Genomic DNA, 15,047 nt, shown 5'->3' with positions numbered 1-15,047 from the left:
CCTTTAGAACAGTAGCTTTCCATCTTTGCTTTGAAGTGACCTGCCTTTTGATTCACAGCTCAGTAGACCTGACTAGTGCACAGTTGTATATGCAAAAAACCACATCTAAACAAGTATACTAGTTGTTGCCCAGGATATATGTAAAGTATTCTGCTTCTTAATGTCAGATTACAACTCCCTAATTTGATTTCATAAACCTTATTGGTTCTAACCCTGAATTTGGGGCCTTAGAGTCCTAGTCACTCAGAACATTGGACTGAACTGGACCTGATTTTGATGCAGTATGATGACTGTCTTCTGCTGAGGCTAAACTCATTTCTGCAAGGAAAACCTCCCTACTGTTACACTGCTCATTTTCTTTAAATCCCATTTAAACCATACTTATTCTGAGAAGACTTTCTGTCTATACGTTATTTCATTTAATATACCATCAGCGTTTATATACTATATTTTCTGATTGCCATGTGTAAGTACTTGTTTTTTATTTTTATTTTTTTTAAGATTTTATTTATTTATTCATGAGAGAGAGAGAGGCAGACACAGGCAGAGGGAGAAACAGGCTCCATGCAGGGAGCCTGACGTGGGACTCGATCCCAGGACTCCAGGATCATGCCCTGAGCTGAAGCTGGCGCTAAACCGCTGAGCCACCTGGGCTGCCCTTGTTTTTTTATTTCATTTATGTTTGCTATGTCCCCAGTTAGACTGTTAAGTCTATAAGGGCAAAGAGCCTATAGTCTATTTCTGTGGGATGCTCCTAATCCCTCTAATTTTGTACCTGGTTGACATTTTAATCGGTCGTCCATAAACCTGTGGTTCTCACAAGGTACAGATACTTAACTCTGTCATGGCTCTTTCTCATACCTGTTTTCTCATGTGCCTATCCACTTCATTTCCCTTCCAGACGCAAAACTTTTAAAAGAACAAATGTCACAGGCCCAGCAGTTTCCCAGAAGCCTTGGGGAAGGTGTGGGATTTGAATATGCGATGTTCCATAATCATGTTGAAGACAGGACAGTTTGCATATTTCAAGGAGGTCCTCACCTGCAAGGAGTACCTGGGTAAGAATGATAGCTTAGAGTATCCATACATACCCACAGAGTACAATAAAGGCATTGAAGTGGCAATGCAGATATATATTTACTGACATGGAAAGTTGTTTAAAATATTAAAGCTAGGGGATAGGGCAAAAGGTATAATTTGAGAGAGTATCAGTAACATGTTCACGGTGATTTGTCACTAGATGATGGGATGAAAGGCCTTCCAGTTTTTTTTTTTTTTTAAGATTTTTTTTTTTTTTTAATTTATTTATGAGAGACACAGAGAGAGGCAGAGACACAGGCAGAGGGAGAAGCAGGCTCCCTGTAGGGAGCCCAAAGCAGGACTCAATCCCAGGACCCCGGGATCACGGCTCAACTGTGGAGCCACCCAGGCATCCCAAGACCTTCCAATTTTTAATTTATTTTTCTTTCTATCTGCATTTCCTGCATTTTTAAACAGTGATGTATACGGCTAAGTAAAAATACGATATAGATTTCTTTTTTTTTTTTTTTTAAGGATTTGATTTATTTATTCATGAGAAACACACAGAGAAGCAGAGACAGAAGCAGGCTCTATGCTGGGAGCCCGATGTGGGACTCCATCCCGGGACTCCAGGGCCACTCTGGGCCAAAGGCAGGCGCTAAACTGCTGAGCCACCCAGGGATCCCTACAATACAGATTTCTTAAATTATATTTTAGCTTTCTCCTTGCTTGTGATCTAATTACCATTAAGTTCTGGTATATTACCAATACTAGACCATTATGCTACAAATAGAATAAAGCTGGGAACGTGAATATTATTTGAGTTCGTTGAACATGGACCAAGTGGACCTTTCATAAGTAAATTATATGGAGATGTGCTTGGATAGTTTCTCTCTAGAGGCACTGTTTTTAGACCTTCTGAAAACATTTTTTCTTTCCCTGTTGTTGTAACTAGATTCCTTCACGGAGGTGCCATTGCAACCATGATTGATTCTGCTCTTGGTATGTGTGCGATTTTAACTGGGGGAATTGCCATGACCGCCAATCTCAACATCAATTTTAGAAGGTAAATTCCTGGGTATTCTGTCACGGAGTGGGCTGCCCAGTAGCAGACCCTGAGACAAAGATCTGTATGCAAATGATAAAGGAAGTGCTCCCGAAGTAAACTAGCACAGGAGTGGGAGGAGCAAAACAGGACAAAAGAGAAGGAGCCAACCAGACTGGGTTCTTCGAGTGCTGCAAAGGGCAACTCATCCTGATCATTCAAGGAGCTCTGGAATGAAATGTGTGCCTCTGAATTGTTCTTACCTTAAGCAAGGGAGCTCTCTCACACATCAATCATGCAGTGAGGGCTATGTCCCGGGAACCAAAAATCCAGGCCCTTCAGGCTCTATGTGTTTGAGCAAGGTAGGCTCTAGGCAAAAATAACAAAAGAGGCAGAAAAAAGAGCAATAGGGCAAAACAAAGTTTAAGAACAGTTCAATAGATGAAGTCTCCAAGTGAGGTTTTGTGGGTTATTACTTTGCACAGTGAGGGGCGTTTAAATTACAAAACATCTCCATCTTACGCCCCAGTGAGTTATATAGTTCATCATGGCTCATGGATTGTGAGCTTATTTACTATAAGTAATTCTTAGCCAGGCATTCTACAGAAAAGGACACTTCCTTTTAGCAAATGTTACTAGTTTATTTCAGGGGCCAGCAAACATTTTTCTGTAAATATTTTACATTTTGCAGGCCATAACATCCCCAATATAACTACTCAACTCTGCCATTGCAGCACAAAAGCAGCCACAGACAATACATAAACACATACTAAAAACACAAAATTATCTCAGTGATCATAAAACTAATTATTTCAGGGTGCCTGGGTGGCTCTGTTGGTTAAATGACTGACCTGTGGCTTTGGCTTAGGCCATGATCTCATGGGTCATGAGATCAGGCCCTGCGTCAGGCTCTGTGCTCAGTGGGCAGTCTACCTGAAGATTCTCTCCCTCCACCCTCACTTGTGCATTCGATCACTCTCTCTCTAAAATAAATAAACCTTTTTAAAATATCTTCTTATTTTACCTACACTTGCTAAAAATTTTTCATTCTGGGCTTGATTAATTTCTCCAGGATGCCAGTGTTTATATTTTCCTGAGGCTAGTATATTTGTTTTTTACAGCCTCATTAGGTGTCCAGTACTTGTGCCAGACCCTAAAAGAACTGTCACAGGTCAGCCAAATTTGTAGGTTCTTGGCAGTCATCTAGAGATTGTTAATGGATAGGATTTTTCCTTTGAAGGTGATTGGAACACATGCCTTACCTAGTTCATAAAGCCAAGCCCCTATTGGAGTCAGGATTTCCTTACCATGTGAGAGGGACTTTCCAGACCTTTCTTCTAACCTAGCGCTTCCCCTTTTTTAGTATCCAAGTCCATTGTGTCCTAGTTGTGTATTTTCTGCTTTGGTTTACCACTTACCTACAATTAAATGTATCTCATGTAATTGGCAGAGATTCCATCTCCCAAGAGACAAGGACTAATTAGTCTATAGTTTTCTTTCAGAAATACTCAGCTGGGGATCCCTGGGTGGCGCAGCGGTTTGGCGCCTGCCTTTGGCCCAGGGCGCGATCCTGGAGACCCAGGATCGAATCCCACATTGGGCTCCCGGTGCATGGAGCCTGCTTCTTCCTCTGCCTGTGTCTCTGCCTCTCTCTTTCTCTCTGTGTGATTATCATAAATAAAAAAATTTAAAAAAAAAGAAAGAAATACTCAACTGGGCAAGCTGAGTACATAGCTGGTTATCTTCTATAACCAGTCCTCTCTGTTAAGGGTACAATTCCTGCATTTTCTGGAATTGTTTGGCCTCTTGCCAGTTCTCTGCCTCTGGGGCAGGGAAGAGGTTTAGTGAGGGTTCTTAAGGAGATTGTGCCAGACTTACAAACCCCTAAATGGCATTTGTCTGTGGGTGTAAATCCCCCAATTGTGCATAGATGTTATTTTCGCCTGTCAGGTCACTCACACCTCACACACTTTGTGGGGATGCTGAGGGCTGTGCAAGTCTTTGCCTACCCCTCAGTTCATGCAGGCTCTCAAAGCACCTTCAACTAACATGTGGAAGATTCCTTGCTGAATGTAGGTACCTTTAGAGATCTCACCTTATGGCTCAGAAAACTACTGGACTGTTTATGCCATGAGGATATAAACATAATTCTTTCAAAGCAACCTCCCCAACCTGACCTACACATTCCTTACTCTGTGTCTAGCATGTCCTTTCACAGAGATAAATACTGTGAGACAGATACATACTTTATAGAAGAAACACTTGTTTGCAGTGTGCTCTATATGTGAACTGCTTAAAAAAATTAAACTTCCCCTATATCATAGCCATCCTTATTTTTGAATCATAGCTATAGTTTTATGATTCTTGTGTTAATTTTTCTCTTTTTTTAAGAATCATTAGGGACTCCTGGCTTTCCATAAAGTAGTTAACTATCATTATCACCCTCTTTTCTATGCTTAAATTGCATTTGGCCTGTTAGGAATCTCTTTAGACTGGCACCTGTCCTTTCAATCTTATCCAAATGTATTTTTAAGTACTTTTGTCTCCAGAGAGACAGTATAATATATGGTTAAGAGGACAGACTTTGGAGAAAGTTCAAATGCCTGTTGTGCCACTTACTAGCTGTATGACCTTGGACAAGTTACTCAACCTCTCTGTGCTTGAATTTCCTCATCTTTAAAAAGATGATAATATATCCACCATATAGGGTCGTTATGAGCTGTAAATGAATGAATGCATGTAAAGCACCTGGGATACTCTCTGGCCGCATAACAAATACTCAGTGAGTAAAAAAAAAAAAAAAAAAAAAAAAAAAAAAAAAAAAAAAAACAAATACTCAGTGAGTGTTGGCTGTTTATTATTATTATCGTTAATGTTGCTATTATCATTACTTTTATTTTAGCAACAACTAGGCATATCTGTGCCAAGACATTAGATCCCTGATTTCTTTTTAGTGGAGAAGAATAGTGCAAAAGACTATGAAAATATTGGATGTGGTCTCATGGTGAGCAGGATGACCTTGCTGCTGGCCTATTTCTGTCATAATTGGGAAGTTTTTAACACTTAATAAGGTTATGAGTCCACAGTGGTATATTAGATTTAATGGGCTTTGTGCCTTATATTTTAAAAAAATGTTTTTGAGTAGTGCAAAATATATTCATATTATTGTGAAACTAATCTTCAGAACTTTTTTATCTTGCAGAACTGAAACTCTATACCCATTAAACAGTAACTCCCTATTTTCCTGTCCCCACTAACCCTGGCAACCACCATTCTACTTTTTGTTTCTATGAATTTGACTACTCCAGTTACCTCATGTAAGAGACTCATATGATATTTCTTTTTTTGTGACTAGCTCACTTCACTTCACAGGATGTCCTCAATGTTCATCCATGTTGTAGCATGTGACAGAACTTTTTCTCTTCTTTTTTTTCTTAAAGATTGATTTAAGAGAGCAAGAGAGCAAGTAGGGCAGAGGGAGAGGAAGAGGATCTCAAGCAGACAGCCCGTTGAGCACAGAGCCCAATGCAGGGCTTGATCTCACAACCCTGAGATCATGACCTGAGCTGAAATCAGGAGTTGGAGACTTAACTGACTGAGCCACCCAGATGCCCCAGAATTTTTTTTCTTTAAGGCTGAATAATCCACTGTATGTATATGCCACATTTTGTTTATCCATAAATCCATCAGTGGTTATTTAGGGTATTTCTACTGCTTAGCTATTACAAATAATGCTTTTATGAACCTGAATATGCAAATATCTCAATGAAATCTTGCTTTCAGTTCTTTTGGATAAGTACCAAAGAGTGGAATTGCTAGATTACATGGTAGTTTTATTTTTAATTTTTTGAGGAACCACTATATTGTTTTCCATAGCAGCTATAGCATTTTACATTCCTATCAACAGCACATCTTTTTGCTAACACACATTATTTTGGATTTTTTATTTTCATTTTTGTTGGATAGTACCCATCCTAATGGTATAAGGTGATAGATATCATTGTGCTTTGATTTGCAGTTTTTTAAATATTTTATTATTATATTTTTATTATTTGAGAGAGCGAGTAGAGCAAGAGAGAGAGAGCATTGGAGGGGGAGCAAAAGGAGAGGGAGAAGCAGACTTCCCAGCTCCCAGTGTGGGGTTCAGTCCAGGACCCTGGGATCACTACCTGAGCCAAAGGCAGACAGCCAACTGAGCCACCCAGGTGCCCCTGATTTGCATTTTGTTAAATGATTAGTGTTATTGAGCATCTTTTCATATGCTTGGTGGGTATTTGTATATTCTCTTTAGAGAAATATCCATTCAAGTCCTTTGCTCATTTGTTAATTGGATTGTTTCATTTTTTTGCTCTTGAGTTACAGGATTTTTTTATATATTCTGGGTATTAACCCCTTACCAGGTACATGATTTGCAAATATTTTCTTTCATTTCATATGAAGGTTGCTTTTTCACTCTGTTGATTGTGTGCTTTGATGCACAGTTTTTTTTTTTTTTTTTAGTTTTTATTTATTTATGATAGTCACACTGGGAGAGAGAGAGAGGCAGAGACACAGGCAGAGGGAGAAGCAGGCTCCATGCACTGGGAGCCCGACGTGGGATTCGATCCCAGGTCTCCAGGATCGCACCCTGGGCCAAAGGCAGGCGCCAAACCGCTGCGCCACCCAGGGATCCCAATGCACAGAAGTTTTTAAGTTTAAGTAATCCCTTTTGTCTTTATTTTCTTCTTTTGCTTGTGCCTTTGGTGCCCTATCCAAGAATTCATTGCCAGACCCAATGCATAAAGGTTTTCACTGATGTTTTCTGGTTTTTAATGCATTTTCAGTTGTTGTATATGTTGTAAGGTAAAGGTCCAACTTTATTCTTTTGCATGTAGATATTCAGTTTCCCCAGCACCATTTGTTGAAAAGACTGTCCTTTCCCCATTGAGTGGTCTTAATACTTATAGTGAAAATCATTTGACCAATATGAGAGGGTTTATTTCTGGGCTCTCTGTTCTACTTCACTGGTTTCTGTGTCTGTCTTTATGCCAGTACACCACTGTTTTGATTATTGTAGCTTTGTGTAATATGTTTTGAAATCAGGAAGTTTGAGACTTCCAGCTTTTTATTTATTTTTTTTTTCCTAAGACTAGTGTTGGTTATTCAAGATTCCTTGAAACTCCTATCAATTTTAGGGTGGATTTTTCTATTTCTGCAAAAACTTATCCCATTGAGATTTTCCAGGATTGCATTGAATCCGTGAATTGTTCTGCATAGTATTGACATCTTAACAGTATTTTCTTCAGTCCATGAACACAGGACATTTTTCCATTTATTTGTATCTTTTTTATTTATTTTTTAAAGATTTCATTTATTTATTCATGAGAGACAGAGAGAGAGGCAGAGGCATAGGCAGAGGGAGAAGCAAGCACCCTGCGGGGAGCCAAATGCAGGACTCAATTCGAGGACCCCGGATCACGGCTTGAGCCAAACGCAGATGCTCAACCACTGAGCCACCCAGGTGCTTCTATTTGTACCTTCTTTAATTTCTTTTAGTAGAAATTTTTTGCCTCCTTGGTCATGTTTATTCCTAAATATTTTATATGTTTATGTTATCTTAAATGTAATATTTGTAATTTTCTTTTCCAGTTGTTCATTGTTAACATAAAAAATGCAGTTGTTGAATAGAAGTGGCAAAAGTAGTCATCCTTGTTTTGTTCCTGATCTTGGTGGAAAAGCTTTCCATCTTTCTCCATTGAATATGTTAGCTGAGGGCTTTTCTTATATGGCTTTTATTATGTTGAGGTAGTTTCCTTTTATTCCTAATTGTATTTGAGACTTTTAATTCCTCACCCAAACTGTCATCATACCTTCTTTTATATAATCCTATGTCTCACCAACCACCTTTCTGTATCATTTGAATGAATCAAATGAAAGTTAGGATAAATTTGTCAAAATCTACCAAAAAAGTGTGAATTTGATAGCAGTTACATTAACTTAGAGATTAACTTGGGGAAAATTGTCATCTTTACATACAGTCCATGTTTTATACTATTTATACTATAAAATTAGATCCTAGAAATGGCTTTTCAACATGATAAAGAATATATTAAAATTTAAGTTTTTTTTTTTTTTTTTTAAGATTTTATTTATTCATGAGAAACACAGAGAGGCAGAGACACAAGCAGAAGGAGAAGCAGGCTCCATCAGGCAAGGAGCCTGATGCGGGACTCGATCCTGGGACTCTCGGATCACGACCTGAGCCAAAGGCAGATGCTCAACCACTGAGCCACTCAGGCACACCAAAATTTAAGTTTTTAATCTTTCCATGTTCATGGTTTTTTAAAATATTTTTTTATTCAAATAAAATTGAAGAATACAGTACAACCTCCCTTCTCAATTAAAAAAAAAAAAAAAGGTACATTTAAAAACAAAGCACAGTATTTGGATTACAATTTAGATTAACCAAGTATGTGTGCCTTGAGCACCTGCTCCCTGCTAGGCCCTATGCTTAGTCCTTGTCCCATCCAACAAACTATCCACATAAATCGTTCTATTGCTGTTCACTTGTTACCCACAGTTAGAAAACTTAGTAAAAACAAGTTTCCATGAAATCACATGGATAGAGAGACTATAGTCAGGATCAAAACTGAAGTCTTTGACTCTTGTTTGATATTCCTCTCTACAATACACAGCTTTCATTCTCTTCTATTAATTGATGATTAAAGACCAGAATAAAGCTTTGGGCGACGTAAGTACAGTTGATCCTTGAACAACACAGGTTTAAACTGCATGGGTCAACTTTATACTTGGACTTTTTTCCATTAAACATAGTAAGTTTAATTGTAAGTTTATTTTCTCTTATGATTTTCTTTTTTTTTTTTAAGATTTTATTTATTCATGAGATGCAGAGACACAGACAGAAGGAGAATCAGGCTCCCTGCAGGAAACCCGACGTGGGACTTGATCCCAGGAACCCAGGATCACCCCCTTAGCTGAAGGCAGACACTCAACCACTGAACCACCCAGGCGTCCCTCTTCCTTAGGATTTTCTTAACATTCTCTTTTCTGGCTTACTTTATCATAAGAATACAGTGTATAATACCTAGAACTTACAAAATATGGGTTAATTGCTTATATTATCAATAAGGTCAACAGTAGACTATTAGTAGTTACATTTTGGGACAGTTAAAAATTATACATGGATTTTTGACTGTGCAGGAGTCAGTGCCCCTAACCTACCACATTGTTTAAGGGTCAGCAGTAGTTTAGAATTTAATACTGACCAAGCTTTATATTTTGTATTTAGCTGTTAGATTCATAATAATAATAGTAGTAATAATAATAAATTTAAGTCAGTCCATTGATGGCCCTCAGGGGGGCTAGAGATAAGAACCTAGGATTAAATTTAATTGAAGATAAATTACAGTGTCAATCATGAGATGTCTTTGTCCACACTCCTAAGAAGCAAGACTGCCTCTTACTCAGGTCAGATACTTTCCTGACACCTGATTCAAATGTCATACTTCGTGTTTAACATATTAAGATACATAGACAAAGCATCTACTGATTAGTAGTAGCTAGCCAGCTGTGAAGAATGGATAGCTCAGCATTTTTGCAACTTATCCATGGCATATTGATTGGGAAGCCCTGGATTAGACTTCTGCTAGCAACATAACAGAAATTCTGAAGGACATTTTTCCTTTAGAGTCGTAGATCTGTGCCAAATACACAAAGATAAAAGCCATGAGGAAGTAAACAACCATAAGTGAGAATCAGCAGAAAGAATAAATAATAGATTTAGAGACTTAAGATATCATGATAATCAGATACACAGTATAAAAGATGATATAAAGAGATGTTTAAAGAAAAAAAAGCAAAGCTCGATTGTTCCATCATGAAGTTCAGGAAAAGCTAATGGGAGAGAAACTCGGCAGAGGGAATCACTGTGATGACTCCTTCCACCTGGAGTAGTCCTTTACATGGTGGCACTGCAGGAGCACAGAACACATCTGCTCCACATTATGTTTCTGCCAAATAAAATTTCACCTTTGAAAAGGTACTTTTTCATCATGGCACCCTGTCTCCAGGATTCCCTAAGAGTAACTATAGCCATTGGTCACATGTAGCTATTTAAATTTAAATTTAAATTCATTAAAATTAAATAAATTTTAAGGTTACATTTTTCATTCACAGCAGCCACATTTTGGGTATTCATTGTAAAGGAGCTCCTGTATTGGACAGCTCAGAGGTGAAACATGCCTATCTCCATGGAAAGGTCTCTTGGACAGCCCTTGCTTAGTACATTAAGCCATTGCCTGCAATTTGTTGTCATTTGATGCCTTTTTAGTGACGGTTGCCCTAAAAGGGATAGGGTGAGAAATTTTTGTTATGTTAGAAAATGAGAGAGCTGATGGGACCATCCTATGGTCTTGTTTTCATTTCTTTAAAGGATCCCAGCATCCTTCAAACCTTGCGCTGGGTCTTCAGATGGGACAGCCTATGCCATCGCAAATCTGAAACCCAAGTGGTCTCTTTGAAGTCAGCCCCAAGACAGCCTGGACCAGGTGCCCACTTGCTACCTGAAATCAGAGGCACTCAGGAGGAAGGGGGTATGCATGGCCACTGGGTTCATTCAGCCCAGGAAAAAGGGTGTTTTATCTGAGACAGTTTTACTGACACACACACCAGCTCTTAGAGTTTCTGCCCCTTCACGAGCACTTGATCATCTCAATGTTACATAAATTTAGTAAAAACTAATTTTGTCTCCTTTTTGTTTCTTCTGCAGGCCTATCCCTCTTTGTTCTGTTGTTGTGATAAATTGCCAGCTTGATAGAGTTGAAGGAAGGAAGTTGTTTGTTTCCTGTAATATCCGAAGCATGGATGAGAAGACCCTGTACTCCGAGGCAACAAGTAAGGAATTGCCACTGCCTCTTTATGTGGTTTGCCTTAATTTGCTTTGGACTTTCTTGGGCTTAGGAGTTGTCAGATTTTGGGTTTGTTTTTGTTTTGATTTGGTTTTATCACCCACAAATGCCCAGAAATTCTCAATTCTCTCTCACGCAAAAAATAAGTTAAAGGTATTCTTAAGCATTACTGGTAGAGAGGCACTTGCCAAAATCTATTAAAACCATAAACTTGGGCAGCCCCGGTGGTGCAGTGGTTTAGCGCCGCCTGCAGCCCAGGGCGTGATCCTGGAGACCCAGGATCGAGTCCCGCGTCGGGCTCTCTGCATGGAGCCTGCTTCTCCCTCTGCCTGTGTCTCTGCCTCTCTCTCTCTCTCTGCATCTCTATGAATAAATAAATAAAAAATCTTAGAAAAAAAAAAAAAAACAAAACCACAAACTTGTGTGCTCATTTTCACCCATTTCCTGGACTTTATCCTACAGATGTACTAAACTGTGTAAAATTACAGTGTATAAGTTGCTCTACTGTCACAGTAATTGTGTTAATTTATACATAAATGTAAAGTTATTTGGAATAGCAGAAGATTGGCAAAACAGATACCATCAATAGGAGGCTGGTTGAAGAACCATATTGTGTGTGGTATAAAAAAATTTTGTGGAATATTATGGTGCCATTAATAATAAGGAAATTATTTATATTTCATTAATATATATTGAATGAAAACACAAGGTGCAGGACTGTGAATGTAGTATGCTGTCATTAGTGTAGAAACTGTAGAGAGATCTTTTGCATTCTCTTCCTTTTTCTTCCTCTTTCCCTTTTACCCCTTCCCTCCTTCTCGAAAAATGTATTCCAAAAGCCATTAGGTAGAGTGGGCATGGTAGGCTTGGGATTGATCTGGAGGCCACAGTGAGGTGTGAGCCCTAGTGGAGTGAAGAGGGTGTCCACATGAGCAAGTGGCCCAGCACAGGGCGGCAGAGCCCAAGTAGGGGAAAGTATGGCTCCCTATTGGTGTCAAAGCCCATGGGGAACGCAGTGACATCTACACAGGCTGACAGCTGAGAGGGGAGCCAGGTTCCTGTCAGAGAGGGGATTTCCAGATATGAAAGAGTAAAAACTAGAATGCACCCTGTAGTGTTGGGTTGGAATTGGAGATCTCAGACATGAGTGTTTGCCTAGTCTTTTGCTCTTAGAAATAACATCATGAGTGACTTCATATATTGTCATCTTACACAAATTTTGGCGAGTTAATCTCCAGTGGTTCCAGAGGAAACCATTCTTCTTTGTAGTAGTCTTACAGTTTTTCTGTCAGGATGACATTTCAAAATAAAAAATAATAGGGAAGGGAAAATACCCGTATATTTTGTGTATATTTGTGTTGCATAGACCTTCCAGAATGCCACACAAACATTTATTTCCTCTAGGAGGAGGACCAGAAGGCGGAGGGAGTGCACCTTGTGATGTGATTATATCAGTGGACTACCAGGACTGGAGCCAGGTTTTGTGGCACCTAAAGCTTGCACAATTCAAGAAATTTAAGAAAAAGAATGCAAACTTGTGTATAAATATGAGTTTTTGTTTAAAACGAGGAAAGAAACCACAACATGCTGCTGCTGCTGTTATCTGGAAGACACGGTCCCTTCCCTCTGGACTCTGCAGACAGTTTACTAGAAGTGCTTCCAGATTGCATCCCTGAGCACCCGCAGCCCCCTGCTCCGACAGGACATTTGCCAGGGAAGAGCCCTTGAAGCCTTACATTCCGTAGCTTCATATTTAGATGAGTTAATTTAGGTATCCAGGGTTTTTTTGTTGGTTTCTATTCTGTATTGTTTTAATGGACCTCAGGTGCCCAGTTTAGGTTAATCAGAATCTTTGAGTTAGGACACACAGGCATCATCGGTGCATGAAACAGCCATCTTTTATCTATTCATTCACTAATATATTTTTTTTTAATTTAATAAACACCCTGAAACCTACCATCAACCAAGAACCAGAATCTTAGTATCATACCCTTACCTAATTATTTTCCCATCTCCTCCTCCTGCTTTCCTCCTGAGGTTTCTGAAGTGTCATTACCATACAGTGTTATATTTGCTTATACCTTATTTTTTATTTTAGTGAATTTTATCAAGGATATTTGTGTGTACCTCAGGAGTGTATAGTTTAGTTGTCTGTTCTGAACTTTGTAAAAAAAAAAAAAAAAAAAAAGTGCTAATATGTACTTGTCTGAGGGTTGGTTTTCTTTTCATTCAGCTTATGTTACTGACATTCACTCTGTTGTTGGCTTGTAGTTTCCTCATTGCTCCTGCTTAATCATAGTCCACTATGTGACTATATCATGGTGGATTTATCTCCTCTTCTGATCGTGGACCTTGGACTCTTTTTCATTTTTTTTTCTTTTGTTAGAGACAGAGTAGGGGGGATAGAGAATCTTAAGCAGGCTCCACCTAGCAGGGAGTCTGATATGGGGCTGGATCTCACAACCTGAGATCATGAGCTGAGCCAAAATCGAGTTTTGGTCACCTAACTGAGCCACCCAGGTGCCTCTGTGGACCTCAGACTCTCTTATGAATGAGCTTCTGTGAGCATTCTGGTGTTGTACATGGGCAAGAGCTTGGCGCATAGTTAAGTGTTGAGTGTTAAGCTTCACAGGGAAACACCAGACTTGTTTTCTAAAGCTGTTACCGAATTACACTCCCACCAGCAATAGGAGATTCTGTTGATCTATCTTCTCAAGCAATTGTTAAAGTCAGCCTTCTGGGTTTTTGCCAATCAGGTGGTTATAAAATGCTATCTTTGTGTGATCTTGACTTGCATTTTCCTGATCACCTATGAAGATGAGCATCTCATCATATATTTTTTCACCATATTTGTTTCCCATTTTGTGAAATTCCTGTTCAACTTCTTTATCATTTTTTTTCCTTTATCTTGTCTTTCTTTCTTTGTATTTTTAACTGATTTATAGGAGTTCTTTCTGTATTTTATATTAAGCTAATGTCTTTAAATTATTTTTCCTTTATCGTTAATGCTTTTTGTGTCCTCCTCACCCCCCACCAAGTATCAGCTGTTTGCAGAAATGATGGATGAAAGAAGCAGGAATAAGATCCTGAATAATTTGAATCCATAGTCAATTTTAAAACTCCATTCCAGGCTTTGGTTTATGCATCCTATCTCCCTAACACTTTCAGTATCAAGGTTCCATATGGCTTAGTTGTAATTTCACTTCCTTTCCCTTTCCTAACTATCTTTAATGGAAGTGGTAATGAACCATTAAATGACCAAGTGGGAGAGAACTGAGTTCCCAGAGGCACTATGGTGTTGTGATAGTCAAAAGCTGATTTTTAATTTGACTGAGAAATGAGAGTAGGCCCGTAGATCGAAGGTACAAATATGAATCAAAATCCCTTTCATTTTATATACTTTTCTACTCAGAGAAGTCCTATCTGACTGCAGTCAGCTGACTTAAAATCACCTTCTATTATTTTGTTTTTTTAGGCACATTTGTAAAACTGGATCCTAAAAAAAAAAATTGACATAAGAGCTTCTGGTGCATTCTACACCAATCCGCAATAGGCTCACCTTCCCTCCAGAAGAATCTGTTGTCCCTGATCCTGCTCTCCTGACCTGCTTTTGAGGCCCCTAGAGGGTGAAGCCACTGATCTTCCTAGACAAATCTTCGGAATACAACCCCAGAGGCTCTGTTTCCACTTCTACACTTTTTGACATGAAAGGGCTCCCTGTGATAGCATCAGCAATCCTTTGTGTCTCTTTAGGAGAAGTCTCTGGTGCTCCTAAATTTGAATGGGCTCCTTAAGGTTGCACAAGCATGATGTCTGCCCCATTGCCGACTGAAGAAAAAATTCATATCGAAACTCTTACCACAAACCTGACAATGCCAGAAAACCAGAGGGAGGAGTGTGTATTTGTGTGTTTGTGTGAGTGTGTGTGTGTGAGATAAATGACAAAGCTAGCTTTATTGTATCTAAACAAAATCTTTTTGGCCACAGTAGGAAGCACACAACTAGTTCCTGTAGGAATAAATACCTCAAATTTGGATCCTACAGATTAAACAACTATACCATTTTTAACATGAGCT

General features: G+C 39.0%; 1 protein-coding gene across 1 annotated transcript in view; it reads left to right on the top strand.

Annotated features, from left to right (window-relative positions):
• THEM4 (thioesterase superfamily member 4) overlaps positions 1 to 15,047 on the top strand; it is a 49,931-nt gene that overhangs the window by 20,729 nt on the left and 14,155 nt on the right. The window contains exons 3-5 of the mRNA XM_035700505.2: positions 902 to 1,058; positions 1,976 to 2,086; positions 10,833 to 10,957. Coding sequence (XP_035556398.1) covers positions 902 to 1,058; positions 1,976 to 2,086; positions 10,833 to 10,957 — 393 coding nt within the window. The remainder of the gene's footprint in view (positions 1 to 901; positions 1,059 to 1,975; positions 2,087 to 10,832; positions 10,958 to 15,047) is intronic.

The sequence above is a fragment of the Canis lupus genome, chromosome 17 (genome assembly GCF_003254725.2).
Source record: "Canis lupus dingo isolate Sandy chromosome 17, ASM325472v2, whole genome shotgun sequence".
NCBI lineage: Eukaryota > Metazoa > Chordata > Mammalia > Carnivora > Canidae > Canis > Canis lupus.
Note: the sequence above shows the minus strand (reverse complement) of the source record. Positions and strands in the feature narration are given on the sequence as shown.